This window comes from Stigmatopora nigra, chromosome 6 (assembly GCF_051989575.1).
Source record: "Stigmatopora nigra isolate UIUO_SnigA chromosome 6, RoL_Snig_1.1, whole genome shotgun sequence".
NCBI lineage: Eukaryota > Metazoa > Chordata > Actinopteri > Syngnathiformes > Syngnathidae > Stigmatopora > Stigmatopora nigra.
This window is the reverse complement of record NC_135513.1, coordinates 12,074,178-12,101,050: the sequence shown is the minus strand read 5'-3', so window position 1 is coordinate 12,101,050 and position 26,873 is coordinate 12,074,178. Positions and strand designations below refer to the sequence as shown.

At 43.4% G+C, this 26,873-nt stretch overlaps 7 protein-coding genes across 12 annotated transcripts in view; 3 read left to right on the top strand and 4 right to left on the bottom strand.

Annotated features, from left to right (window-relative positions):
* Positions 1-71: 71 nt before the first annotated feature.
* wipf2a (WAS/WASL interacting protein family, member 2a) lies at positions 72-6,976 on the bottom strand. 3 transcript variants are annotated; one of them, XM_077718276.1, is made up of 9 exons: positions 6,535-6,975; positions 6,386-6,457; positions 4,196-4,339; positions 3,982-4,114; positions 3,730-3,834; positions 2,661-3,296; positions 2,012-2,251; positions 1,844-1,945; positions 72-1,594 (listed from the first exon to the last, which is right to left on the bottom strand). In XM_077718276.1, exons 3-9 carry the CDS (start codon positions 4,256-4,258, stop codon positions 1,551-1,553), a joined length of 1,323 nt encoding a protein of 440 aa, XP_077574402.1. In that variant the 5' UTR covers positions 4,259-4,339; positions 6,386-6,457; positions 6,535-6,975; the 3' UTR covers positions 72-1,550. The 3 variants fall into 3 exon arrangements, with proteins under 3 accessions (XP_077574402.1, XP_077574403.1, XP_077574401.1); XM_077718277.1 differs by lacking the exon at positions 6,386-6,457 and having other exon boundaries at positions 6,757-6,976; XM_077718275.1 differs by having other exon boundaries at positions 6,386-6,975.
* Positions 6,565-8,850, top strand: mrpl21 (mitochondrial ribosomal protein L21). Its single transcript, XM_077718278.1, has 3 exons — positions 6,565-6,962; positions 7,394-7,704; positions 8,242-8,850. The coding sequence occupies exons 1-3, from the start codon at positions 6,938-6,940 to the stop codon at positions 8,536-8,538; spliced, it is 633 nt and encodes a 210-aa protein (XP_077574404.1). The 5' UTR covers positions 6,565-6,937; the 3' UTR covers positions 8,539-8,850.
* On the bottom strand, positions 8,778-10,225 carry c6h6orf120 (chromosome 6 C6orf120 homolog). Its single transcript, XM_077718279.1, has 2 exons — positions 10,061-10,225; positions 8,778-9,549 (listed from the first exon to the last, which is right to left on the bottom strand). Exon 2 carries the CDS (start codon positions 9,547-9,549, stop codon positions 8,938-8,940), a length of 612 nt encoding a protein of 203 aa, XP_077574405.1. The 5' UTR covers positions 10,061-10,225; the 3' UTR covers positions 8,778-8,937.
* A 244-nt stretch (positions 10,226-10,469) lies between these two features.
* npepps (aminopeptidase puromycin sensitive) lies at positions 10,470-20,679 on the bottom strand. 3 transcript variants are annotated; one of them, XM_077718274.1, is made up of 25 exons: positions 20,528-20,679; positions 20,008-20,182; positions 18,573-18,736; positions 17,523-17,607; positions 17,360-17,437; positions 17,059-17,180; positions 16,879-16,986; positions 16,252-16,452; positions 15,747-15,843; positions 15,636-15,669; positions 15,394-15,508; positions 15,153-15,317; positions 14,956-15,060; positions 14,810-14,870; positions 14,115-14,224; positions 13,975-14,038; positions 13,732-13,871; positions 13,520-13,654; positions 13,183-13,402; positions 12,726-12,868; positions 12,561-12,617; positions 12,391-12,498; positions 12,069-12,224; positions 11,746-11,793; positions 10,470-11,674 (listed from the first exon to the last, which is right to left on the bottom strand). In XM_077718274.1, the coding sequence occupies exons 3-25, from the start codon at positions 18,693-18,695 to the stop codon at positions 11,528-11,530; spliced, it is 2,622 nt and encodes an 873-aa protein (XP_077574400.1). In that variant the 5' UTR covers positions 18,696-18,736; positions 20,008-20,182; positions 20,528-20,679; the 3' UTR covers positions 10,470-11,527. The 3 variants fall into 3 exon arrangements, with proteins under 3 accessions (XP_077574400.1, XP_077574399.1, XP_077574398.1); XM_077718273.1 differs by lacking the exon at positions 20,008-20,182; XM_077718272.1 differs by lacking the exons at positions 20,008-20,182; positions 20,528-20,679 and having other exon boundaries at positions 18,573-18,993.
* A 161-nt stretch (positions 20,680-20,840) lies between these two features.
* On the top strand, positions 20,841-23,289 carry mrpl45 (mitochondrial ribosomal protein L45). Its single transcript, XM_077718082.1, has 8 exons — positions 20,841-21,124; positions 21,431-21,620; positions 21,738-21,855; positions 22,102-22,200; positions 22,382-22,430; positions 22,496-22,645; positions 22,728-22,901; positions 22,969-23,289. The coding sequence occupies exons 1-8, from the start codon at positions 21,062-21,064 to the stop codon at positions 23,065-23,067; spliced, it is 942 nt and encodes a 313-aa protein (XP_077574208.1). The 5' UTR covers positions 20,841-21,061; the 3' UTR covers positions 23,068-23,289.
* A 79-nt stretch (positions 23,290-23,368) lies between these two features.
* gpr179 (G protein-coupled receptor 179) overlaps positions 23,369-26,873 on the bottom strand; it is a 9,300-nt gene continuing 5,795 nt past the window's right edge. The window contains exons 10-11 of the mRNA XM_077718079.1: positions 26,686-26,826; positions 23,369-26,539 (exon numbers count right to left, since the gene is read on the bottom strand). Of these exons, the coding sequence (XP_077574205.1) occupies positions 23,642-26,539; positions 26,686-26,826 (3,039 nt within the window). The 3' untranslated portion in view covers positions 23,369-23,641. The remainder of the gene's footprint in view (positions 26,540-26,685; positions 26,827-26,873) is intronic.
* Positions 26,683-26,873, top strand: part of socs7 (suppressor of cytokine signaling 7) — a 12,505-nt gene continuing 12,314 nt past the window's right edge. The window contains exon 1 of one of the 2 annotated variants that reach the window (XM_077718076.1): positions 26,683-26,745. The gene's annotated coding sequence lies outside the window, so the exon portion shown is untranslated. The remainder of the gene's footprint in view (positions 26,746-26,873) is intronic. The other variant, XM_077718078.1, reaches the window with a different exon arrangement.

The following is a 26,873-nucleotide window of genomic DNA, read 5'->3' as shown; positions in this document are numbered from 1 at the left end:
GAGAACTCACTCGTTGCATATTATACAGTATCACCACAAAAAAATGAAATAAGCAAGTCTAACACTCCAAGTCCCCTTTTTCCCCAACAGGAATATATTTATTGAAAACATTTTCAAGTGATAAAAGATGACTGATTAACAGGAAGCAACGTGAGGCGGCAAATGTGACACCGGCATGACCCTGATGACAATAATGATGAAGTCATCTACGTGCGCTCCTCCTCATTAGAACTTTCCTATATTACACGCTTTTTACAGCACAAAAATAGATCAACGCTAACTAGGATTATCATATTCTATAGTGTAAATATACATTTGCAAATAGACTTTGATATTTTTTTGTTTCTTTCTTTCTTTTTTTTGGAAAAATACAAAGTAGCACAGGTACCGTTAAGGGACGAAACGCGTGTAAGGCAACCAACGAGCAGCAGGTGGCACTGCTTCTCAAAGTGTTTTTATTCATGTTGTGGATTCACAGTTGAATCGTTTTAGTGTTTGTTTTGTTTAAGCTTAATGATCATTAAAAGTGATACGCACACAAACAAAAAGACGCTCCGTCCACTACATACTCATCTGGCACTTTAGTGTTTTTTTTGTTTAGTTTTTTTGTTTTTTTTTCTCCAAATTTGGGGTTAGCCGCTAGCAACTACGACCTGTACAAATTCTTGCATAGAAAAGCAGCTGATGGTGACTTTCTGCCCCCTCCCCGCCCCGCCCACACCCCCGTGATCCCTTTACGAAAAGCTGGCTGACGGCGGCCCGGTAAACAAACGCAGTCATTCGAACGTGAGGCTCTGACGTGACGTGCTTGGAACAGATATGACACGACCCGTGTCCTGATCCCGCCAGTGCAACAAAAAAAAAAAAAAAACCCAACAAAAATACGGGCATCGTGCGTCTCTGCTGGCCGCTGTGCAACATAAAAAAAGGAATACAACCCCCCCACGTTAAGGGTAGCGAAAAACGAAGGGCGCTAAAAGATGAACCAACACCTAACAAAACTACATCTTTCGGAATGTGATGCCCAACTGGCAAACGGCGCGCAAATTGGTCGGCATTTGGACCGGGTGCGGTTAAGCTCCACCCGCTTTTGGCACACGGACATTATGGTTCCGAGCGCACCCCGGAGCAACGTCGACAAAATCAGGAATGGAGCGAGAAATTTAAAAAAAAAAAGAGACCACATTCATGCGACGATATTGTGTGTGTGTGTGTGTGCGTCACATGATCGAAACTGGCACCTGACGAAAGAAAGGAGAGGAAAAAAAGGTAAATGTGTATAAAAAAAAAGTGAATGTGCAGTTATGGACCCTTGTAGAGTTTTTTGTTTGTTTTGTTCCTCAAATATTAAAGTCAAAGAAACGTTAAAGAGTCTCATGGGGTGTCTTCTTTTCTCATCAAGTCCAAACGGCTGCTGCTGTGTATATGTCGCTTTGTGTGTGTTTATGTGTGTGTGTGTGTGTACATGCGTGGACCTCCTCACTCCCCCAGCGTGGCAGACCAGATGGGACGCTCGGCTGACGAGTTCAAGTTAGAGTTTTGAGGTGCGTTCACCTTCCCACTGGAGGCGCAGGGGGGGCTCCTCGCAAAATGCCTATGGGAGGACAAAGAAAACGTCCACGTCACACAAACAGACACACTTAGAAATTACAGGAATAAATAGGTGCGTACTCAAAAGGGACACTAGACGTAGTGTAAATAAATTCCCTTATAAGTCATGGAATAGGCAATGTCAACTTGACCCAAAGTGGCTGCCAATGTATTAGCAAGTCACTTTTTTCACCCAAAACTATTCTACAACGCATTGAATGTCTTTTAGCCAATGAGCTGCCTGCCATCTTACCTTTGCCGTTTTTGCTGGGGTAGACCTTGTTGAAATGGCGATACTCCTCTGGAGGTGGGAGGTCCTCCATTGGGTGGAAGTTGAACTTGGATTCAAAATCATCTAAAACGGGAAGAAACGGGCGGCGTTTAGCACCCGACTTGGAGTCGCCCGATGCGGGGGACTCACCCAAGATGGATTTGGAGGAGGTGGAGACAGAGGAGTGTCCGTTCCGGATGGGCGGAGGCGGTGGCGGGGGTCCGGCGGGGTTACGGGAGGAGGATGACGACGACGTGGAAAAGGAAGGCGGGGGCTTGGCTCCCCGGCCCGGGAGATCCGACGGGACGGAGCTGTGGCCGCGGTAGGGCGGGGGTGGCGGCGGGGCGTCGCGGTTGCCGTTGCGGGCGTTTGAGAGGGGCGCCTGGGGGGCTGCGGGGACACAAAAGTAGTAGTGCCATTAGTCTGTGCTAGTAAAAGTACATCATAACGTCAGCGAATACATATGCGAAAGGGGAAGAATGTCAGTGAGGAATGTGGAGGAACGAGAGGGCGTCGTGGCGACCAGTTGCGATGTTTGTCAGCAATCATTCCAAAGAAATAAATCTGATATGTGTCGGAAAAAAAAAATCAACCAACCATTTCCCCTTTAAGAAAAAACATCATGGTCGGGTTTAATCTGCTAGCCTCACACGAGAAAAACAATATGGAGACTTGCTCAAACATGTACACAACATTCCAATAAATGTGAAGAAAATGTGTCTGTGTGAGTGTTCAACATTTGAAAATACTTCTGATCAAATAAATTGTCCAAAATGAATAAATGTACTGTTTTGGTTACCTGCTCTGCGGCCCGGTGGCTCTCGGGCAGGGGGGGGCGGCCGGCTAGCCTGCAGGGACGGTGACAAAGATGGCGGCGGGGGCGGAGCTTGGTTGCGCCCCTGCACCGTATGCTTCTTGGTCAGCGAATTGTGCCTCTGTGGCAGCTCCGGGGCGCCACCCCCGTCCATGTGGGACGGCCCGTTGGCGAGCGACGTGTGCATCCTGTACGGTGGTGGAGGGGGCGGAGCCGAGGACCCGCCACTGGGGGTCCGGCCGGAGGAGAGGGCGTTCTTAAGGGCGTTGGAAGCGGCCGTGCCTCGATTGGGCGTGGGCGGTAGGGGCTTTTGCGCCGAGGACGAGGGCGCGGATACCTTCAGGTTGGGAGTGGGCGGGGCGTTGCTGCGCCCACCACGGTTAAAGGGGGGTGGCGGGGGCGGGGCTGATGTGCTGTGTTTCATGCCCCCGCCGGAGGAGGAGGAGCTGCCGCTACCGGTGTTGGGGGGTCGCGTGATATCGGGCAAGGAGGGTCGGTGGGAGCGCTGATGCTCCGGGGGAGATGGTGACGACGAGCGGCCAGATGGCGGCCGAGGGGCCGATGGCCTCGATCCTGGGGGCTTCAGTGCGGACCTGCCCACCGAGCCGCCTGAAGAACCATCTGATATCAAAGTCATAAGTCAGTTAAACACAGCAATGGTGAACTATTAAATGGGTGACTAGGTTGTAAATTGTCAGGATTTATTCTAGACCAATGGTGTCAAAGTGGCGGCCCAGGGGCCAAATCTGGCCCGCAGCAGCATTTAGTGCGGCCCGGGAAAGTAAATCATGAATGCCAACTTTCTGTTTTAGGATCAAATTAAAATGAAGAGTATAGATGTATATTAAATTTCCTGATTTTCGACCTTTGAAATCAATAATTTTCATTTTTTAATCATTTTTTTCTGTTTTTAGTTCAAAAATAATTTTGTAAAATCTAAAAATATATTTAAAAAGCTAAAATGAATCTATAAAAACACTGAATATTAAGGTCTTTTAATCCATTTATAAAAAAATCTAAATATTATATATACAGAAAGCCACATGACAGTTACCTCCAATGGGTCTCAGCCTTGGCACACCTCCTTGAAAGAGTCCCCCCATTCCCATTGGACCTCCTCCTCCACCTCCATGACCTCCACCACCACCTCCTCCAGATTCTGCCAAAAAACACACAATCAGTTTTGCTCATCATTCCTTGCCGTAAATGGCAACCTAGAACCTAGAAAAATGCAATTTCAGAACTATTCCAGGCACAAATATACCAAAATAAAGATTTGTGTTGGACCTCTGCCAACGTGACTCACTCTCAAGGGCGGGGGCGCTGCGGTCGTTGATCACGCCAACTTTCTTCAGCCTGGCCCCCTTGTGGATGTCGGACAGCAGAGCCCCCCTGCCTTTGGCCTCTGCGGAGTTCAGCTTGGGAGGGTTAGTGTTGGCCTGGACCAAAAAGGAGCCGTGGTGGGTAAAAAAAAGGAATTGGACGGCATCGGAATCGCGCTGGACTGAGAGCTCACTTACTTCATGGAAGGTGGGGGGCGGCGGGGGTCCCGGGGGAGGTGGAGGAGGGGGAGGAATGGGCATCCTGTCCCTCTCTTGGCACTTTTTTTCCTCCCTTTAATGACGCGGTAGCTCAGTGCCACTGCTGTTAATACACTCCCGCTCCTAAAAAGAAAGACGACAAAAAAGGTCACTCTGTACTAGGATGGGACATGCAGGATACAAGATTGACACATGGACAAATTGTTCGTCTATTTAATCATTGAAAAACTGATTTGGCAGTTTGTCAAATGAATGAATTAGCACAAAAGAAAGCAACTTTTAGTCCTTGACAGATAACCTTGGATTGTTAAAACTACTAATTGCACCAGATTAAAGTTGGAGTTGGCTGACAGCCAGTTGTGATCATCAAAAGAGCCAGATGTGGCTTGTGAGCAGCACTTTCCCCAAACTCCCAATTAACAATCTGTCAGCTTTATGAGTTTGTCAACATGTTAAAGTCATTAACGACCTCGTAACATATATCATATCATATCCCCCTAACACTAACCCGGAAACACAGCAACAACTTCCCTACTTTAATAAGTACTTTAATATGATTTTTTTTCCATCAAATGGGAGGACTAGCAGCGAATCATATCGCCACCCAAGCTTGAAACACGATTACTTAACGCCAGCAATTTAACCATGAATCCCAAATGACTTTTCCCTGCTGGAATAGCCAATGCCACACAGCATGTGACATGTCTGCGTGCAAGACAAACGCAAGTCTTCCCTTTCTTCCCGGCCGGACAGGTTTGCCACTCGCTCACATGGCCTTTTCTTTTTCCTCCTTTTTTTTCTTTTCTTTTCTTTCTGGCTGCGGAATCCGGCCCAACGAGCTGCCGAGTAAGCGGTGACGCATTCACTCAAGCAGAAACGCTGTTAACGAGTCGAAAAGGAAGAGAGCCTGCGGGGCATTTCGAGGTTTCTTTAGATAACAACTAAGCACCCTAAACATGCAGTTCAAAGTTTCTCTTGTTTTTATTTAAAACACTGGATGGACCTGAAATTATAGCAGCGGAATATTATTATTTCAACACAAAATGCTACTTGATCCAACATTACATACAATATTATGAGAACCACAACTAAAATGTGCATTAATATATATTGTTTTTGTTTGTTAAAAATACCCCGATATATTCTTACAAATGCAAATATGAACAGTTATGGTGATTTCACCTTCTTTGCTCAATGTGGAATTTGGTATCGCATTTAATGGATTAGAAACCTAAGCCAGAATGAGATGACTTGGCAAGAACAAAAGAAAGAAAATGCCGCTAAAATTGCTCAGGTGTAACGAGATGATTATTAATTATTAGACAAAATAACCGGTGAACATTTATTTATTTCCTTATTAATTTGAGGACACTAAAAAGTCACCTACTGCACATTTTGGGGTATTCTGGTTTAATTCATTTGATGCTTTAGGGCATATTTGGATCACTTTGGTAACTTTCTGAAGATAAGAAAATCGACACAAATAGTGTGTACTTTGATTTCCAGAATTGATGTGCACATTTTGTGATCAGGATACAAAAAAATATGCATTTTCAAATTCGAAATGTTTTTGGCATTGGAAATGAACAGGGTTTTCTGTGCAAAAATGAAAGACAGCTAGTGCCGTGTGTATTTTTTTTTAAATTCAATGTTTTAATTGTGATATATTTTTCGAATGACCAACATTTAATTAGCCAAGATAGCGTTGTATTTCTTCATCTATTCTCTTAAACATTGTTTACGCTACTCAACAATCAAGTGTAATCGCCCCCTGTCGGCCAGTCTATGAAAGACAGGGTACGAAGACACGGAAGTTGCTCTTTGGACACGTTCAACAAACCCAGTGTCCGTCCTTCCAACCAAACAGGGTGACTTATGATCTCAAATGAACCAAAAGAAGGACAAAAATGAGATCTTTGAGTCTGCTGTATGATATTTTCTGTATTATTCTCCGGGCAACTTAGAAGGCCTGAGTCGTGCCAATATGTGCCAACATGCAAACAGGCACCACTGTTTAATTATTAAGCACCAAGTGAAAGAAACAATTTCAAATCAATATGTATGTAATATTGATTACACAACTTTAAGGTTAATACTCCACCGTGGCATGACGACTATGATAGTTACAGGTCAAGACAAATTTGGTAAACTTAGCTCCAATTAACTTACCCAAACTCGAAAAAGACGGCGTCGCCCAAAACAACATGAAGGAGAAAGTGTCTTTTGTCAAATGCTTCCTTCCTTGGCGGAGAACAAAAAAAAAAGACAGTAGGCCGCTGGCAAACAGGGAAAAGAAAACTCCTATCAGCAGCACGTACCCAGGTTAGGCGGCTCACGACGCCCCGCTAAGCTTCGTACTGCACGACCAGTCGCGGTTAGCCGGGAGCTAATGGTTCGCAGTTGCCTATGCTTAGCCCTGGAGCAAAATAGCTAAATGCTAATGGGCGCTAAGTGCTTAGCACGTAGCTGTTTACTTGCAGCTGTCAGTGGCGGTGCTGCGGGCAGCGACAAGTTTTGGCGAAGAGACGTCTTTTCCTTGCCTTATGGAGGCGGCGACGAATTTTGACGTTCCGGTTGTTGTTTTTTTTCTTGGAAAGGAAGGTTTAAGTACAACGTGTCCGCGTTGGTCGAGCCATCCCGTTTTGCTGCTGGTGCTAATGTGATTTCCCAAGCAGGCAGACTTGAGTGTCAAAAGCCCGGAAACGAAGCGAGCGACACAAAATGGAGGGAGGCAGCTCACTCGTTGGTGCGTTCATGAACCGGCGGAATGTTTAGGAGTTACTCAGTCACAGGCATAGGAGGATCAATTTATCTGTACTTTTAAAGTACACATTCATTTGAATTTAATTTTATGTTTAAAAATGTCTCTGACACAAAAAGGGGTATTACATTATAACGCAAAGCACATTCTTTTTGTTTAAGAAAGAGATAATAATATAGCAGTAACTGGAAAAAATGTTTTTTTATGGCACCTTCGCTGACCAGTTGCTTTTTCGACTTTTCCGACTAATTTACGGCACTTTCACGACACTCCTGAAGTAACCAAAGATTGTGTATGAGTATATTTTAACCACACAGAATATCAGCTTTTACATAAATATAATACTGCGAGAATAAATGGCTTAAAAATAACATTTTTGAAGAAAATTGCATGTCGCGTTTAATCTGCTTTTCAAGAACATCCCTGCATGGCACACTTTACGACAAACATGGCGCTGATGGCGACACTGTGGAGATCATGGCGATTGCTGGCTTGCAGACCCTCCGTCCTTCACTCAACCATAGGTCGATCGCGGAGCTCTGCTTGTGGTGACCTAGTGCCTGTGACCTCGTTGTCCAGGCCTCCTTGGCCGGAGACGAGGCTGGTGCCCGAGGATGAGCAGCGACGTCAACACGCCGCCCTGACAAGCACCGTCAATGGGCTGATCGAACAAGGGGACTTCGGTCGTCTATTTGCTGTGGTGCACATCGCCGGCCGACAATGGAAGGTGTGTTTGGGGAAATAAACACGATTCCATACTCATATTTGATACCAAGCAAAAATGTATTCCGAGTAGTGGTGCTCAGATCGCAACTAACAGATTGTTCTGAACAGCATGACCTCTGGATCTCGATTTTTGCCAATCCAAATGTTCTATATAAACAAATGCTTGCACCTTTTGATATTTTCTTCAATTAAGTTTTATTGTAAAATATTGAACATAACCTGTGGAAACCACATTATTATAACTGCATAAGTAGTCATTATCTAAATGATTGAAAATGTAACTTTTCTTTACACATGAATCAGCTTTCTTTTACCTAAAATTAATATTTTGCATTACAAAAGACAATCAGACAGTCTAAAAACATTGATAAATACATTTTCTGGAGAGGACAGGCAGCTATTAAACTAGTCAAATAGTCATTTTCACATCTTAAGTGTCTTTAGGGTCGTGAAAGGTTAATAATATTCTAAGTATTAGCTTAATTCTGAGCGTAAACCACATTACAAACTTATAAGTTCCTTTATTATCCTGTGAAAGGTGACGGACGAGGACCTGATCCTGTTAGAGAATGACTTAGAGGTGGAGTGCGGTGAGCGCCTGCGCCTGGAGAAGGTGCTGCTGGTAGGGGCGCGCGACTTTACGCTGGTGGGCAGGCCACTTCTGGCTAAGGAACTGGTGCGAGTGGACGCCACTGTTCTGGAAAGGACCGATTCGTGTCCCAAAGTGCACATGCTCTTTTGGAAACGGCACCGCTTCCAGCGCAAGAAGTTCATCGTGCAGCCGCAGACCGTCCTCAGGATCAACCGCATCCAGCTAGCGCCTGCACTCACGTGAGGGTGCTAAAGCCAGACCAAGGAAGGCCTTCGAAAAGAAAATAGTTTGCCAGGATGGGACTTTTGATTTCCTTGGACTGTTGACATAATCATGTAAAAATGAAAAATCTATAGAAATTAAGCAGTGTGTTATGTGACATTTTTAATTGATTGAGAGAAGTTATTGACTTTGTTTCTCACTGTCGAAAAATGAAGGTGGAAAACGAATGGATGCTATAGGTGGCGTCAATAAACAGTACGTTTTGAAATCAAGGAATCGTTTTTATTTTGATTTCCATACCAATTCAAAATGATCTAGTTTTATCCATCCTTAGTTTTGTGTGCATCTTCTGTGACTGCAATCAAAGAGGTGTCCATTGTTGTTTCGAATCACAAATGCCAAAAAGATTTGCACTTCAATTCAAAAGAGAATTTCCAGGATAATCTCCAAAAGCCTGATGAGGTTTGTCCAGAACATGGAGTCCTCCTCATCAAAGTCACTGTCCTCAGCGCCCCCCGTGTACGTTTTACGGGTGTCCTCCGTCCCAGAGCCCACGCCAAATGGGTCATGGGCGGCGGCGGTGCGGTCGTAGTAGACCCTCATCTCAAAGTCGCTGCGACGATGCGACGGGTGACCGTACACGGCGATACCCACCGGCCGGGCGAACTCGGCGGGCACGGCTACGGCGTCGCGCCCGCAGGTCGCCGACTGCAGCTTGTAGGCGTCGAAGCTGGGCCTCAGCGTGGCGTCCGACACGTAAAGGTCAGCGTCGCCCGTCACGCTGAGCATTTGTAGAATGACGGCGCCATCGTGGTTGAGGCGCAGGTAGCTGTAGTTGCCCGCGCCCACCTGACCCTGGACCACGTGGAGTAGCACCCACTCGGCGGGGATGTCCTCTGACAGGGTCAAGAAGCAGCTCAGGTGGCACAGCAGCACGAAGAAGGTGGCCACGACGTGGCGATGGGGTGACATCGTCGCGACCGACGCATCTGCTCGGATGAGGTCACGCTGGGGGTGCCCCATTAGGCACATCTGTATGATCACATAAAATGGGTTTTAACAGCCATAATGTCAGATATTTTGGAGCTTCCTTATTACAGGGAATGATTTTAAGTATATTTTTCCAGTTCTGATCACATAGATTTTTCCTGTTGTCGACCGTGAATACTTGGTCCTACTATATTATTTTAATGTAATAAACACAGGCATTATATCAAGAGGAGCGTCAACAAGTGACACATCGAAGCTAAACTTCCACATTTTAACACCAAAACACGCATGTAAGCAATTTGTCATACTGACATATGCGAAACTTCATACTTTTAAGAACCGGGTTATCGGTTAAGAGGTGTTTTTGGAGAAATAAATTGACTTTATAGCCTTGCTAGCTAAATAGCAACTGGCCGCTAAGTAGCTACGAGTTCCAGACTTAAGAGGACTACAACGAAACAAAACCCCATTAAGAACAAGCGTATAAAGAGGCTCTTGCGCTGTAAAATGAAACTGTAAAATATTATTTTTAACGTGCTTTTGTGTTACTTACAGGGCTGACATATCCTCATCGTTTATTTATTTTGGGGGGGTGGACTCAACAACCTGCTTCTCAAGTTCCTCTTCTTCATTGCCGGTTGTCAGTTCGTCAACACGACGACAAATCTAATAGCGCCTCATGAGGCAATCACACAAAAGGCAGTCAAATTGAAGTGCTAGTCAAAGGAAGTTATGAAATAAATAAAAAAATCAAGATTTTCACACAAGATTGTTTTTATATGAATTGGTAAAAGTTTTTCTTTGTAAAATACTTGACCAAGATTGTATATTGCCCCATTTTCATCAGAATTATCTTTTTGAGATATGTTTGCCCAATCTTTTTGTCCCCATCCTATTTCTTTTGCATGTATTTTTTGTTTCAGTTATTAGTTTACATTTGTGTGTACAGATTCTACATTCACTAATTGCATACATTTATTGAGTATTTAGTATAGTAGTCTGTCTTAATATACCAAGTAATTCAGTTTTTTGTGTACTGTGAAATTCAAGATTAACAAAAAAAAACCTACTGAAGAGAATGACGCGTTTCTTTTTGCAAACTCAAATTAAAGATGCTTATTAAATATGAGTACAAGCAAAAATTGAAAAAGATATATATATCACATTGTACCAACATTACCGGTACCTCGAGTTTGTGAAAAAAAAATCTCTCCATTCCAATATGATATGTAACATCTAGTATTACAAATTCATATATAATTTTCACTCCTCACCGCAAATCATGACAGCCTTTTTTAAGTGAATCCATCCCAAAATATTTAGAAACAACCTCATGTCATCACTTCTAAACACAAACAAGAATGTCTTGTTTTGTATAAAAGTGATTCCACCAGATTAATTTGGATGCGTTCATAATACACATTTGTGTATTCCACTCAGTGAAAAAAAAACAAAAAAAACCCAACAAGACACAAAATCAAGATTCTCACACAAGAATGATTTGTTATGAATTCATATTATTAATATTTCTATTTGACTGCACTTATCTGATGATGAAAAAAAAACCCTCATAGTGAGTTTTCTGGAAACCGTGAGCCCACCTCCGGGTTCCTTTTTTTTCCGACACACCTGGTGAGTCATGCACAAAAAAAAACCAAAAAAAAAAAAAAAAAAAACGACTTCACAGTTGTCTGGAGGCTGGCGAGCGTCGACAAGTCTTGATTGGCCTGGGCTAAAATGTAAAGGAAGTTTTGTAGGGAGTTTAAAAACAAGAATCCAGGATCAAGGTGCAAATGATGTAGTCAATGTAGCAGTTGTATGTATTTCTGAGATATTCGTGGCTTTGCTTTATGGAGTTTAGCGTTCTGGAGGAAAAAAAAAAATGAAGCCTGCGAGTACGTCCGCTCCCGCTTCCTCCCGCCTTAAGAAAGATGGGGAGGGGTGGGGGCGATCGAGGGTAAGTCGAGAGGACGGGGGGCGGACAGGGGCGATTCGGATGGGTTGTGGGGGGGGGGGTTCCTCAAAAGGGGGGCGCTTTACGCTGCATTAGATATTGGTGGATGTCGTCGGCGTCTCGTTTGAGCCAGGCGGCGTTGAGTAGGATGTTCTCGCAGCACTGCATCACCGTGCGTTCCACGGCTGGCGTTGGGTGGCTCTCGAAGAAACTCTGCCAGAGAGAATATAAAAAAAGTTGTAACATTGTATAATTCCAGCGATGGAAAAGATGGGAGCTCAAACCTTGACTTCTGAAGCCATTTTGTCGATGGCGAAACCGTCCACCGTCAGCTGGAAGGAAAACAAACAAAAAAAATGTGATTGACAAATTGAAAAGGGCTTTTTTTTCCTGTCACTTTACTGTAAAAATGGCCTAAGTAGGATTAAGCTAGTAAAAAAGAATGTCTTAAAAAATGTTTGCCATGATATTTTTGTACAGTCCTAGAACTATTTCCATTAATAGTTCTTGCTTGAGTGTGAGACTATATACACTCATCTGATATGTGAAATGATACTGCAATACTGCTATGCGGCCACTATATTGAATTTCATTGGCGGGTGTTGACCTTGATGAGCCGTGACAGGAGGAATCCGCCTTGGTAGTGGTTGTGAAGCTCCTCCCAGTTTTCTTTGACAAACTTCCAGGCAGCTTTGCGGCCGTGTTTGCTGCTACCGGCCACGCCCCCGATTACGGACACCGTGTCCTGAGGACGAACCTCTTCCTGACCGAGGCAATTACACAGAGGCCAAATGTTAGCACGCCTGAGTGGGAAAAACACGCTAATGCTACCCTACACAAACAAAAAAAATCTGAGGAAAAGACACACACATAAAAAAATTCCAAGAAAAAGACAAACAAATACAGGCACACAATTTAAAAGTGTTTACCGAGAGGGCAAAGGTGAGCACTCTCTGGATGAGGTCTGGTGCAGAGATGGCGCCGAGAACTCGCTCAATACGATTCTTCTCCTCTTGCATGTCCGCTTGCTTGTGAAGCTGAGAGGGAAAGAATGGCCAAAATAAAACAATAACAAACAACAACAAAAAGCCTGACTTACCCTGAGCATGGTGTCTAATGTGTTGCTGTCACCGTGCTTCAGCACTGTTAAGTAAACCTGAAAGTACAAGAAAACAAAATGGTTGTCCGTCTCATAGTGTCCGGCAACTATACTTGGACTATTACACTAGGACAAGTGTAGCAGTGCAACAGTGTGGAGTTATACCGGGCTCCTGAGGTCTGCAGGTAGAGTGGTTTTGCCATCCACGTGGTCCTTAAATCGCCGTCTGGCCTCTTCCAGGGTGGGCTTGTGTCCTGCTTTCCCCAACTTGCCAAGAACCAGTCCTCTTAACAGGGCATCCAAGTGACCTGAAGAAAAATATATACACATATATGGCTTTAAACATCCTAATTTTGTCCCTTATTGTTTTTGGTTTAGCATCAATAATTAGCCACTTTATGCAGGTAGACTATTGATGTCAATTGTTGTCACCATGACAACAGAGTAGATACATTATGGTAAAATATGAGCATTTATGACATTAGTTAGGAACATTTTTGCATTAAGCTAACTGGAAGGGAAATTTAAGGGTTTTAATGATGCTAACTAGTTATTGTTTTGAATAACTTGTCTCAAAACCTGCCCTCCATTCACCTGAACACAAGTCAGCCAATCTTCTTACCTTCCCCGGGTTTGCAATCCCAGCCTAAGCGCAGGCCGATGGGGGTGAAGAGGTCTCTGATGAACTCCTGGATTTCCTCGTGAAAGTCGGTATGGGATAGCAACGAGGAGAGCACGCCCAAGTTGCTGCTGAGGTCACTCCACACGGTGTAGTTAGGCTCGTTGACAAAAGCCTCCATCAGGCGCAAAACCTCCACTGTGCTGATCATGCCTGCACGGGACTTCATCACAATACACTCGTTGACCACATGAGGCATTAACAAAGGTTTTTAGAAGAACATATCAATTTGCAAATGACTTGATTCCGTATTTAATGCAATTTTTTCTTTCATTCTCACCAGGGAAAAGAGGTCATTCTGAAGGCTGAGGCGGTCCACGGGCTGCAAACTGAGGTCTCGGATGCCGGGCAGCAAGCTCTGCAGCATGGGGGAGCTATACTGGATTCGGTAGAAGCCCACCGTGCCAGGATTGATCTGAGGACCAAGCGGCTGCTCAGATCCGGCTGATCGAAAGCAATTTGAAAGAGTGGAAGCCATTCATGCTTGCTCACTTTAACCCACTGGTCGGGCGTGACACCTGCCACAGTGATAGTGGTCACGGGTTTGTCCAGTAGAACCTGGAGTTTGCTGCATGTGGGGTCCTTGCTGGTACAGATGCCGATTGGCACCATCCAGTAGGGACAATCCTCGCCTGGGAAACACAAAGTAGCACATATCATTGATTTTTTTTTTCCAACCCTCAGGTACTGTTCTAACTTTATTTAAAAAACGACAACAACAAAAAAAGTACTTGCCATTATGAGGTCCGCTAGCACAGAACTTCTTCTGACAGATGTTGAGGATACGATCATCGCCTTGCTTTGACCAACAAGGGACCACAAGGGAGTCAGTTAGATTTTATTTTAATTTTATTTTAAGGAGGATAATGGCTTACCTGTTCCTGCTCCACGACAATGATAGGGAATCCCATCTGTTTGGTCCACGAACTCATCACCGTGGCGATAGGTTTCCCGCTGGCCTGCTCCAGACAATCCCATAAATCCTCTGGAAAACAAACAATACATCAGAGCCTCCATTTTGTTGTTTAAAAATGATTAGTTCCATTTACTGTATTATTTTTTTTAGACTGCCTCGGTTTGCTTTTCTTCTTAGTCAGAAAACCAAATAAAATTGCCAACAATTTGTTAATAATCAACAGACCCAAATGGAAATTAGTATGTATATTCTAGGCATGTATATGGATCAATACTTAGGGCCCAATTTTAAATATTTCTATCAGAGTCATTTAATTTGATCATTTAAAATGTGGTTTTAGGATCCAGTTGGGCCAGTAGAGGTTACAGAAACTCTTTGGGTGTGTTTAGGGAGTGACCTGGTTGATCGTAGTTGTTTTATTCAAACTGTTAGAGTAGACATTAGCAGAGAGTAACAAATATAAAAAAGTAAAATATGCTAACTTTCCATCTAATTCAAAAAATGAATAAAATGTGAGGGCAGGGGTCCAGATCTATAAAAACTAGGCCACACCCCAGTTGTGTGTAATTGGTAACCAAGGTCATGCATGTTGAAATGAAATCTTGAAGAGCCACATACTGTTTTATAGAGGTTAAAGAATGTGGCCCATCCTACCTGTTGAGGCATTTTTGTGCTGGAACTTCAACAAATAGGCGTTCATTCCTTTCCTGAAGTCCTACAGAGAAGCAGGGATTTCTTTTTAACAAAAAAGGACATGTCAAAATGATCCAAGGTGGATTATTTCAAAACGGCAAAAGCACCTCATCTCCAATGTAGTTGTGCAACATCCGGATCACCGACGCCCCTTTGCTGTAAGATATGGCGTCAAAGATTTCGTCTACTTCCGACGGATGGCCAACTTTCACCTGTAGAACACCCAAAAAAAAAAAAATGTGTCAACAGTCTTTAAGCATATGCAAGTAACAACACGCTGTCAATCAAATAAATAGAACCCTACCTCAATGGGATGGCTACTGTCCAAAGCATCCAAATCCAGGGCACGCGTGTAGTCGGCGGACACAAACTGCGTCCAGATGTCGTATTCCGGGAAGCAGTAGTCAACGCACAAATATTCGATCCAGGAGGCAAAGCCCTCATTGAGCCACAAGTGTGTCCACCATTCCTATAAACATACATGTTGGCCAAGTTAGCAAGTTTTTCGAATCATTTCTATCTGGGAGGAAATACTGCTCTGTTACCATAGTGACCAAGTTACCAAACCACTGGTGGGCGAGTTCATGACCCACCACCAGCGCCACCCACTGCCTGGAAGATGCGCAGGAGTTCTTTGGGTCAATAAGCAGGGCTGTCTCCCTGCAAAAACAACAACAATTTGGTCAAACTGGTGTTTGATATGGTCATTTTTATTATTATTATTTAATCTGAGTCTTATACATCTTTCATTTTGTGCAAAATGGAGTTTAACAGCCAGAAAAGTTACCTGTAGGTTACAAGGCCCCAGTTTTCCATGGCACCTGAAGGCAGAAGGGGAAAAAAGTGATTTTCAAATAGGCATTACACTAGATTGAATGTCTTAGAATGTTTCACTCACCAGCTGCAAAGTCAGCAATTGCAATGAGATCAATCTTAGGCAAAGGATAAGGAACATTGAAGTAGTCTTTGTAGAAAGGTAACGTCTTTGTTGCTACCTGAACACAAATACAAATATTCAAATGACATCATCGCAAAACTATTACATTTCATGAGACTGGCATATTCCATAAAGTTTTTCTGTCAATGGGAATAAAGCCATGTATTTTGCTTGGACTAACAACACCGCTACAAATACGGGAGCTGCTCTTCAAAAGCACTGTCTGTGTTGCCAAATAAGCAACGTTGCTGCTATATTAAGCCACATTCCCAAAGCCAAATTTAAAAGAACTTTCTTGCAAATAGGCAGACAATAGCTTTTATTGTCTTTTTAATTAGATGCACATTAAGGAAAACACTTTCTATCCCAAAAACAAAAAAAATCTGACATTGAGGTAATTGATTTGACGTCAATATAATTATACAAAAGACTTTGGGGATTTCCAGCAATTAGATGATTGGCTCACCTCCAGCGCAAAGCGGCCTTGCTCCGCCTTCCCCACCGGCGTGTAGACTCGCACCAGCACGCCGTCGGATGACTGACTCTCCACAAAGTCGAATTCGCCTATGACGAAAGCCACCAGGTACGTAGACATGATGGGGGTGGTGCCAAATTTGATCTCCACCAGGTCATCCTCGTTTGGGTAGGGTTGGCGATCGATGACGTTCTGGGGACCAATAAAAAAATCAACCATCACAAATGCAAGACTTGCAAATTTACACTGTGCGGCTTTAATAACAAATCAGCTTATTTATGGATTTTCCAGGCTAATGAGTTTCAAGCCTCCTTGTCGCAGTTGGCAGATGTTACAATAATTTAGCTTAGCACAGCCTGCACTGCTACAATAGCATCCCAACTTGGGCGGGGTCAGAATTTTTAACTACTAGCCTAAGTGTTCCATTATCAAACAACAATTAGTTTCCAAAAGTAGCCGCACATACATCAATCATACCCTTGCTTCCGTTTCTATGATAACATTTCCAAGGCTATGTTTATCAGAAAGCAAGTTACTGACAAAAGAAGACCCTTGGTGTTTATTATTATTGGCTAATGGGTGATTATAGCTATTTAAAATGGGCCAATTGATACATACCATATTTGACAAGGCAACGCAGTCCTTGGGGACTATCAGCGTGATATCAAAGGTGGCTTTGATTGCTGGTTCGTCCCAACAGGGAAATGCTCTACGGGCATCTGTGGCCTGGGAAGAAGAAAGACTCCATGAGTACTGGTAGACAAATACTGTGTTACAGTACTGAATAAACCACCTTACTTCAAATTGTGTGACCGCGGCGTAGCACGTCTCTCCCGCCGTGTTGGTGTATTTACTTCTGTAGAAACCTTTCATTTTGTCATTCAGCTCTCCAGCAAACTTGATCTTCAACACACCAGAACCTAAAAGAGGTTTGTTTTGAAAATGACATACATTAGGCTGAGACTAATTGAAAATAACATTGGAAAAAATGGATTTAAATGCTTGGGTTTTACTTTTAGTTTAACAGAGGAGCCCAGTTTCATTTTCCCTGAAATGAAGATTATGTGGAGCCATGTTTTTATGATTCTTATAGTCTCACCTGTTTTTAGTGCGCTTGAAAAGGATAAAGTCACTTTCTCATCCTCGTTTTGATAGTTGAATCCTGTAGCGTCAATTTCTAAAACAGGTAAAAATAGAAAGCATGTTATGGTTTTTTGATTGACAACAATGATAACAGATGGAAAAGTATAAATCCAACTTACCATCTCCTCCCTTAGGCACAAAGGAGGCTGTAATGATGTCGATATCGGCACAGTTCATCACAATCTGATTGGTGCCTTGTGTCACCTGCATTTGCATCATGGAGATAAACATAATTTAACAGTTCAGAGATATTTTAAGCATATCATTTTGCATACATAATACAGAACTAAATAGCATAGGCTTGATTCTGTGTGTGCAAAAATACTTAAATAAAACTTTTTTATTATTATCCTGCGTTATCAGAACAACAAAAATATTTATAAATAAAGGTACAAGTATGGCCAAAAAAAATAATGTTTACGAGTGTCATGGTGAGAATATTTCATCAGGTGGAAGATTAAATGACCCATTCAACAGTTCTTATTCCCATGTGTATTTTGATTCCTAAACTGTGACTCTAAGTGACAGCTGCTTTCACAAGCAGCCATGTTGACGTTACTAGACGGAGTACTTTTATAACTTCCAAAGCCGGACAGTCTTCCATCCGTAAGCGAGTTAGGGGAAACAAATCGACCGTAGCACAGAGTGAAATGTCCTCGAGGTCGGGGGAGGCGACGTGACGCTGCCATCGTGATTTAGCAAACACTAGCCAGACCGAGTCAAACAGAAACTGTTCATTCCATGACTGTCAATTGCAATTACTCATTCCAAACACGAACAACGGGTTTTGGCGTTTGCATCAGTTGTGGCCACAAAACTTACTCGCCCATGCAAAATATGTAAAAATAACAATGATTACACCCACTGACAGCAGTTGTTAGCGAGTGAGCTACGAGCTAAATGCTAAGCTAACGTGAGAGTGCAAGTCTTGACCGATTTGGCGTCTAATCTTACACCAATTGCTATACCAAGAATATACATTCTTAATGATCACCATTTATTAAAACAACATAGACATTTCCCTAACATTCGGTGCGTGTTTATTAGGCCACTACAGACAAGTTCGCGTATAGGCTAACGAATGGCCAAATGACAGACATATTACATAAGGGCAAAAATAAATAAATCAAAATCAAAAACGTGGTCTGTCACGTTTGGCTTCCACGTACCTCCACCATTGCTTGGAGCTTTCCACTGAACGTGAAGTTGACCAGATCGGGCTGAAGACAGAGCCCGTAGTTGACGGGGTACACGTCCGTGGGTAACCGCTCGAAGGCCCTCCTTTTGGCCATGTTTGCAGAACACTGAGCCGCCGCTCTCACCGTCTTAATATCTGCAACGAGTAGTTGAGCTTTTATTAATGCACACGGGAGGACACGGGGCGCTAGTCGGCCACTGATTCTTTGCACCAGCAGGGAGGACTGCGTGAGCGTTCGGCTCAGAAGGAGCGACATCAACCGGAAGGCTCCCTCTCTCTCTTTCTCTTTCCCTCTCTCTCTCTCTCTTCCCTCTCTCTCTTTCGCTCTCTCGCTCGGATAAGAGCGAATCTCCTCCCGTCTTGGGCGGAATTTCCAACATCCCAATCGGAAGCAACGACTGGAATATACTATACCTCCCTACGCCCCATCACGCTGCCATCAACACAACAAACCACCCACCCACCCAACTAACCCACCCAAAATGTCAAACAAGTTAAAATAAACAATTTACACAGTGAAATACCATGTCAACAATTGCTCAAAAACTGAAATGTCACAGTACGGACAGCATCTATTCCTCTTAATGAACATTCATTTATCATTCATTTATATTCTGGACCGCTTTATGGGGGTGCTGGAGCCTATCCCAGCTGACTTCGGGTGACTCGGTGGCCAGCCAATCGCAGCGCATGAGAAGATGGACAACCATTTGCACTCACACTCATACCTATGGGCAATTTAGAGTGTCCAATCAGCTTACCATCCATGTTTTTGGAATGTGGGAGGACACCGGAGTACCCAGAGGAAACCCGCACAGGTCCAGGGAGAACATGCAAACTCCACACAGGTGAATCAACCTGGATTTGAAACCAGGACCCTATAGAACTGTGAGGCTGACATGCTAATCATTCAACTGCCAGGCCGCTCGTTAATGAACACAAACGTACATATGTAAATTGGAGCCAAGGGCAATTTTCATCTTTAGTCCCTTGTGTAGGTTGAAGGCAAACAATGACACACATACACACAAGTAGCACAGTTCTAGACGGGAATTCATGTATGGTAATTGGCATTGAGTTCCAGGTATGTGAGGCACGAATAGAGAAGGTGCATTGGCTGATAGTAGTTACTCTATTTGAAGGGAAATACACAGTCACCTGTAGAGCCAGCCCTTGTTGTTGGTCTGTTTTCCAAATCTCCCTCCACAAACACACTTGAATCAAATAATCTGGATCGGTATCAAGCTTCTGGACAACTTGCTGATGAGTTGATCATTGGATTCGGATGGGGTAGAGGAGGGAGTTATGGAAAACAGAGTGGATAGGGGCTCTCGAGGACCGGACTTGGTCACCACTGGTGTAAACTAATGCTTGACTCATAGAAACACAAACTGTGCTTGTTGTACCTATTGTGGGATTTGGACTCTCTGATGGTTAAAGTATTTTTCATCAATCCATCGTCAACCAGGAAGATCAGAATTCTCTCTTCCAAGCAGCTTTTTCCAGCTAAGGGGATCCTGAGGGGATCCCGTTCCCGGGCCAGCCAGGAGAATACTCTCCTTAGCGTATCCTGGTGGTCTACTATTAAAAAACTTATTTCAATTCATAGAAAAATTATGAAAAACGGCAGCTGATAAATACTTTTTGAGCTCTTTTGTGATTATGAAGTGTGTGTGTTATTGTCGGAGGCTAAATCAATCAAACAATTGTACTGGTGTTATCTCCGTATACGTTGCTTGTTTATTGCAGTACACACTTCAGTTAATATTAAATATCAGGCAATTAATCAAATGCGGTATCTTCTCCAGGGAAAATGCAATTAAATTTTAATTTTTTATATTTAAATTGTACATTTTTGAATTTTACTTGTATGTCATAATAATTGCATTAACAGTTCTGCAATGCCTTTGAATTATTCATACTCACATCATTCACAGTTGTGTTTTGTTCACCTGTTACGTAGCTTCTTATATAACAATGCTATCAACACTATAAGAATAATACTAAATTATGTATTACGTTAAAAAATACAACATATATAATTCAAATTTCAAATCTACAAAGAAAAACAACTAGGGGTGAACCCCCCTCAATTGAAAATGTTGCAAATCGTGGAGTGTGCACAAATACGTGACGTCACATTAGTTATTTCGTCATTGCTTTGTCTGGACTCATGCACGCGGAACGTTCATTGTGACGTCATGGAACGCGCGTCCTATGATGTAGTGGGTCGCTGATAAAGTTGCATTAGCACCATATTTAAGCTCAACAAGTGTGTGGTGATAAATTAATCTAATTACTCGGTTAAAAGTGCATTCATTGCGCCGTTATGGGCTTCCTATGACATCAAAATATTGAAAATGAATTTCCAACGCTATTTGCGTGGGTCAAGATCTGGTCTGTTCACGAATTACGAACGGAAGTTGTTTTTCTTCTTCAGGATCCGGTCATCCTTGCAACATGGCGGCACCCATAACGAGAACACTCGCGTCGTTTCAGCGAGCAAAATGGAACATTTTAAAGGTATTATTTATTTGTCTTAACGAATTAAGGTTTTGAGTACGTTTTGAAAGTCCTTGCTGGAATTATCAATACGCGGTTTTAGTGTGTTACTCTTCTTGAATGTGTTAATGTCACAAATTCGCCTGAAGCTAACCTAACATGCTAGTTGACAAGCGACCAAAGCTCCTTTCAGTAGAGGACACGTTTTTCCTCGTGCATTAATACGCATATTATGTATGAATAAACACATGCCCAGAATGTTTTGTCTCGGACTCCTTAATTTATTTTAAATATAGAGTAAATTGAAATGTTTGGTATTTCAAATAGCCTCAAGAAACTGCGCTGCGACACCCCATTCCACTTTTGGTACTTGTGCGGACCAAAAAGCGCCACTTCATCCCCCCCGCTGTAAGCCAAAAGGGCAAAAAGGATGTCAACCCCGAAGCCAAGGCCCGTGCAGCTGGGGTCGTCTTCCGGCAGCAGTATATAGAGAGGCCTATCAACATTTCATGCACAGGTAATATGCCACCATTTGTAATTGTCAGGAGACAATTAAGCATGAAGCCATTTCTTGCTGTTAACTAATGAATTGACATTGATAATGATGTTTCACTCTATATTTCCTCTCTTGTAGCGGCAATCTTTGACCCTTACGTCCCCCCCGAGGGCGATGCCCGACTTACCTCTCTGTCCAAAGAAGGGTTGAAGCAGCGCACAGAGCAGCTTCGGCAAACTGCGACATCACAGCTTGCGTAAGATTGTGTTTCTAACTGCCTTCTTTGTCATAGGTGGGGTTGGAAATCAATGGGAAATTATAACATTTGACACTTGAAAATACCTGAAAGAAATTGAAGTCAACTAGGTATTTAAGAAATGTATGGAAGGTTAGTTCTTAATAGAAAAATTTAATTTATGCAATTTTGAATGTGAAAACTCGGAGATTTTTTTTCTCATATGACTTGAGTGGAGTCAAAAAGCATTTTTTGTCATCCTTGCAGATTTCGCAAAATGAAGGAGTTTGACCCGGAGTTCTCCACCAAAAATTTTGCTGCACGAGCACAGGATATTTTCATTGACGCTCACAATGCTCTGTGCATGTACGTAAACACAATTTGAACATATTTAATTTTCTTGTTGCCTTGCCCTAATACAATTTGCTGTCATAAACACATGACTAATTCTACTGGCAGTGTTTGAATCCATATTTAGTCATTCTCAACCCAGCCACAGATAAAGACACATTTTTAAATGTTACCTATAATGTTTTTTTCCCTCCAGATTCAACAAAGAGAAGCTTCACTCGCTAGTGACAGAGCGATGTTACCCGGTAAGTTGTCCTGCTCCACTGACCACTAAAACTACAATTCACATGGTTTGTCTGTCTTCTGTCAGGAGATGACGCGAGGCAACCGCTACAAGACCTTGCGCTGGCGCTTTGTGGAGTCGCTAGAAGCTCCTCGCGTGGTCCACGCTCGCAGCACCGACATGGTCTCTAAGGGCAACTTGTATGGGCAGGTGACGGTTCGCATGCACTCCAGACAGGTGAGGCACACTCAATTTTAGGAACATACACTGACTGGTATAATATGATGAGTAAACATATATATTTTTTTCCCTTTTACAGATTCTGGCTATTTACGACCGTTTCGGACGGTTAATGCTCGGAAGTGAGGATCAACCCAAGGACGTACTGGAGTATTTAGTCATGGAGCGGCACCTGGTTAACTCCTACGGACGCTGGCGACTTCACGGAAAGATTGTGCCAGCTTGGGCCCCCGCCAAAGACCCCATCATTAGAGTAAGGGAAAATTAAATCACATTTATTTCGGTTCAATGGGAAAACTAATTTCTCTTATTGTTTTTAGACTGTCATGATTCCTGGTCCAGAGCTGAAACCACAGGAGGAATTTGATGCTCTTAACCACCAAGTTCCAAAAACGGAGGCAGTGCAGTGGTCCAAATGAGCCTATAGGGGGCGCAGACTTCCATTTGTAGTCGTGTTTAAATTTAAACTTCTTAAAGGAGCACTTTTTGGTTGCCTAATGTTTCATTTGTTTCCATAACAGACTGTTTTTTTGCTCCTTGTTGCCTGTCAAATTCTACTTATGAGGAAAGAAATATATGCATACGTAATCGCTTTAGTTTTCAGTCATGTGCACTGTAAATGAGATTTTTTTTGGAGTAGCATGTCATTTATTTATAGCTATATACTTACTTCTTTCACCAATATAGTTTTTCAAATGGGTTTGTAAATATAAGCACCGAGTAAGCAGGAACATAATGGATTGTCATTAATTTATAGCTTATTAAGGCACCAATATACTGTTTTGGTGCACTTATGGGTCATCCTCATTTATACAATTACAGGAATTGAATCTGGCAACCTGTTTCCTAATCCCGGAATGAAAAATGTAAAAATAAATATATACAGTGGGACATTTTTAATCAGTTTTTCTTTTTAGAATCAGTAACTTATAATGTAGTTGCATTGTGTTATACATTTTTGAAACCATGACAATACTTGTTAGGGTCTAGAGATCACAAATCGGGAGGGAATATGAGCGCTTCTGCCGCACATTCCGCGTCATCCTCCTCGTCTTCTTCTGGAATGTTCTCAGGTTCCCACGTGAAAACGTCCGAGTTGTTATCTGCAAAGGATCCCGAAGGACTTCTCGTCACATCCCAGGGACACAAAGCATCTCGGCGACCCAGCGCCATGCTGGATTTTGACACATCCGAAGGCTCGGCCATTGTTCCCTCGTCTTCAAGTAGGTCATCTTTGTCGTTCATTGGAATGTTGGTTGTTATTGGGTTTTCCAGTTCGTTGGCAGAACCCTGAGTATCAAGGCCATCATTGTTTTTGACACTTTCTGTTTCTCCTGTTTCCCATGGACAAACATTTGAGTTTTCTGGTTTTGCCAATGCTGCAGTGTCCTCCACATCCCATGGACAAACATCCTCTCTTATGCTATCTTGCCTCTTTGAGGACTCGATATCTTCTTGCTCCCATGGACAAAAACTTTGCCTTGAGCTATCCTGCTTTTTCAGAACCTTGGACTGCTCAATCACAATTGGGCAAGAACTTACTCGGGAACTCTCCCGCTTTTTGAAAACCTTTGGTTCTTCTGTCTCCCATGGACAAGTGTTTTCTCTAGAACCATCCTTCTTTTTCAGGACATCAAATTCTCTTGTCTCCCATGGACAAACGTTTCCTGTAGAATTGTCCTGATTTTCCAGGATATTTGGTTCTTCTGTCTCCCATGGACAGACGTTTTCTCTTGAACTGTCCTGTTTTTTCAGAACATTTTTCTCTTCCGTCTCCCAAGGACAAACATCTCCTCGAACGCTGTCTTCCTTTTTCAAAATCTTCGTTTCTTCTTTTCGGGAATCCTCCATTTTAACTGTTGCGCCATCTCCACTTTCCCATGGACAAATGTTAGCACGAACAGAATCTTGTTTAATGATTTTAGAGTTTTCACGGCGCTCCGATTTTGCAGATTCTACTGTTTCACTCTCCCAAGGACAAATATTTCCTTTACTGTTAGGAATTTCTACTTGGGGACATTGTCCAGCATCCCAAGGACAGATATCTGCTTTAATGGTAATCTGCGATGGCGCAACATGAACCTCATGCAATTTTGCCGGTTCTGGGAAATCCCACGGACAACTTTCCCCTGTCTTAGTCATTTTCCTTTCCATATGCGGGGCTTGACCAGATTTAATTTGTTCTTTCGATGTACTGGGGAAAAGGGTGGCTTTTGTTGTTTCTTTCCGTACGGGAACCTTGAGGGATCCTGTTGTCTGTATTGGATTTATATTTTCATACACTACCTCTCCCTCCCAAGGGCAAATGTTAGCATACTCGCTATCATGTTTTATGACCGGCACTGGAGTTTCTGCTACCTCCCAAGGACAAATATCAGCAGATCGCTTTACAGATAGTTGCGTCTTTCCCGGGACATCATATGTACTTTCAGGAGCATCTTGGGACACCCAGGGACAGGCATTGGGGCGACCAATCTCTTGCCTCATCACAGTCTCCTGCCGTTGAGGTTTTTGTGGACAGACACTGGTTCGTTCAGATGTCCCCATTTCTCTTGGACAAACATCAGCATGAGAGATGTTTTTTGACACTGCAACCGTCACTCGTTTACTTCCCCTTCTGTGAGTTGATGGCGTCCTGGAACTGCAGGAGCTTATACTACTTCGTTTACTACTCTGCCGAGACAGGTTTTCGTACATTCCGTCTTTCAGCATATTATCTCCACCTGATGGACACATGGGAGGCTTGACAAACACTAACCTTCCGGGACTCCTGTCACAAGAATCCCCGGAAGACAGTCTGATTGCGTTCTGCTTTACCAGACATGGTTTACCATCTGTTGTTGTCATGCTTCTCCTCTGTAGCGTCCTCTTTTCCACACTTGGACGTCGAATGGACGATCCCGACCTGGAGACTGTGGAGCCACTTTCCCGGCTTTTTTGGGAACCTTCCCTATCTAAGTTTTCCTCCTTGTTAGACTTACTAGTTGCTTCTACAGACGTCAGGAAGGATTTGAAGGAAAGCCACTTGGTGGTGGTGTTCCGGAAGGAAAAGACTCTCTGATCGTTGTTGACTTTGTGTCTCGGAGAACCCGGTGCACTGGCAGAGACGGGTAGTCGAGGTGACTCGGCATCCCCTTTGTCCTGGGACTGGTTGTTCTCCACAGGGGGTAAATGGTCCCAAGGACATATGATGGCTACTGGCGAGGTGGGACTTTGCGGTTCGTCCTCTCGAGAGTTTGCGTAGGTGACCCGCTTTTGGGTTTTATCGCTTTGTTCTGGCTCAATCTCCCAAGGACAAACTTCGGCTTTGTCAAAAGACTCGGACTGTAGAGCGCTCTTGGTCTGCTCGCTAATGGAAAGGCTGGATCCATTTCTTTTGGACATGGTCTCCATAGAATGAGTAGATATGAGACTCCATGTCTTGTGGAGCTTGCTGTGATCGGGGAGGTGCAGGAGATTGTTGTCAATGGTTAGATTTTGTGCACTAACTGATTTACAGACTGCCGGATGCAGGTCGACTGAATCCGTCTCTGATCTTTGCGAAGCTCTTTTACTGAAGTCGGCCATTAGCCGGGAACAATCCCGCAAGGAAGAGTCCCTCTCCCGGTTGTAATAATCACACTGGGACTTACGTAGAGATGGTGACCGGGATTTCATGGAGCTCCTGATGCTCACGTTGTCTGGGGTCCTCCTATAAGAGCCACTCCGGAAGGAACCGTCTCGGTCTTCGCGACTGCACTGTCGGCTAAGGGGGATCTCGGCGATGCGTTTGATAATTGATCGACCCAAGGCACATCGAGAGTTTCGCTTCTTTGAAAGGTGAGGGTTGTTTGCGGTCATCTTCTTAGCTTTGTTGACTTCTAACTGGGTGTATAGTCTCTTGAGTTCGTCCTGGTAAACATAGGGTAGGTTACAAATGGAAAGATGTTAGTATATGCTCAATTAAATAATCTGACATTTGCACATGGTTTGGCTCTCACATTTAGCATTTTCAGATTTGTTCTGTTTCAGTGCAAAAGTGACAACTCTGAGTTTACCCGAAAGTCTTCAGGATCCACACTACGTTCACTCCAGGCAGAGCGAAAGCTGCTATTGAGGTATGAACGTCGAAGGTCCACCTCTTCCTCATAAACCTCTGCGGCGATTTCCTCCCTGCCAGGTTTATTCATGTATAGGAACTGTGGCAAAAAGGTACAGTTTGTCAAAATGACAATGTAATTTCATT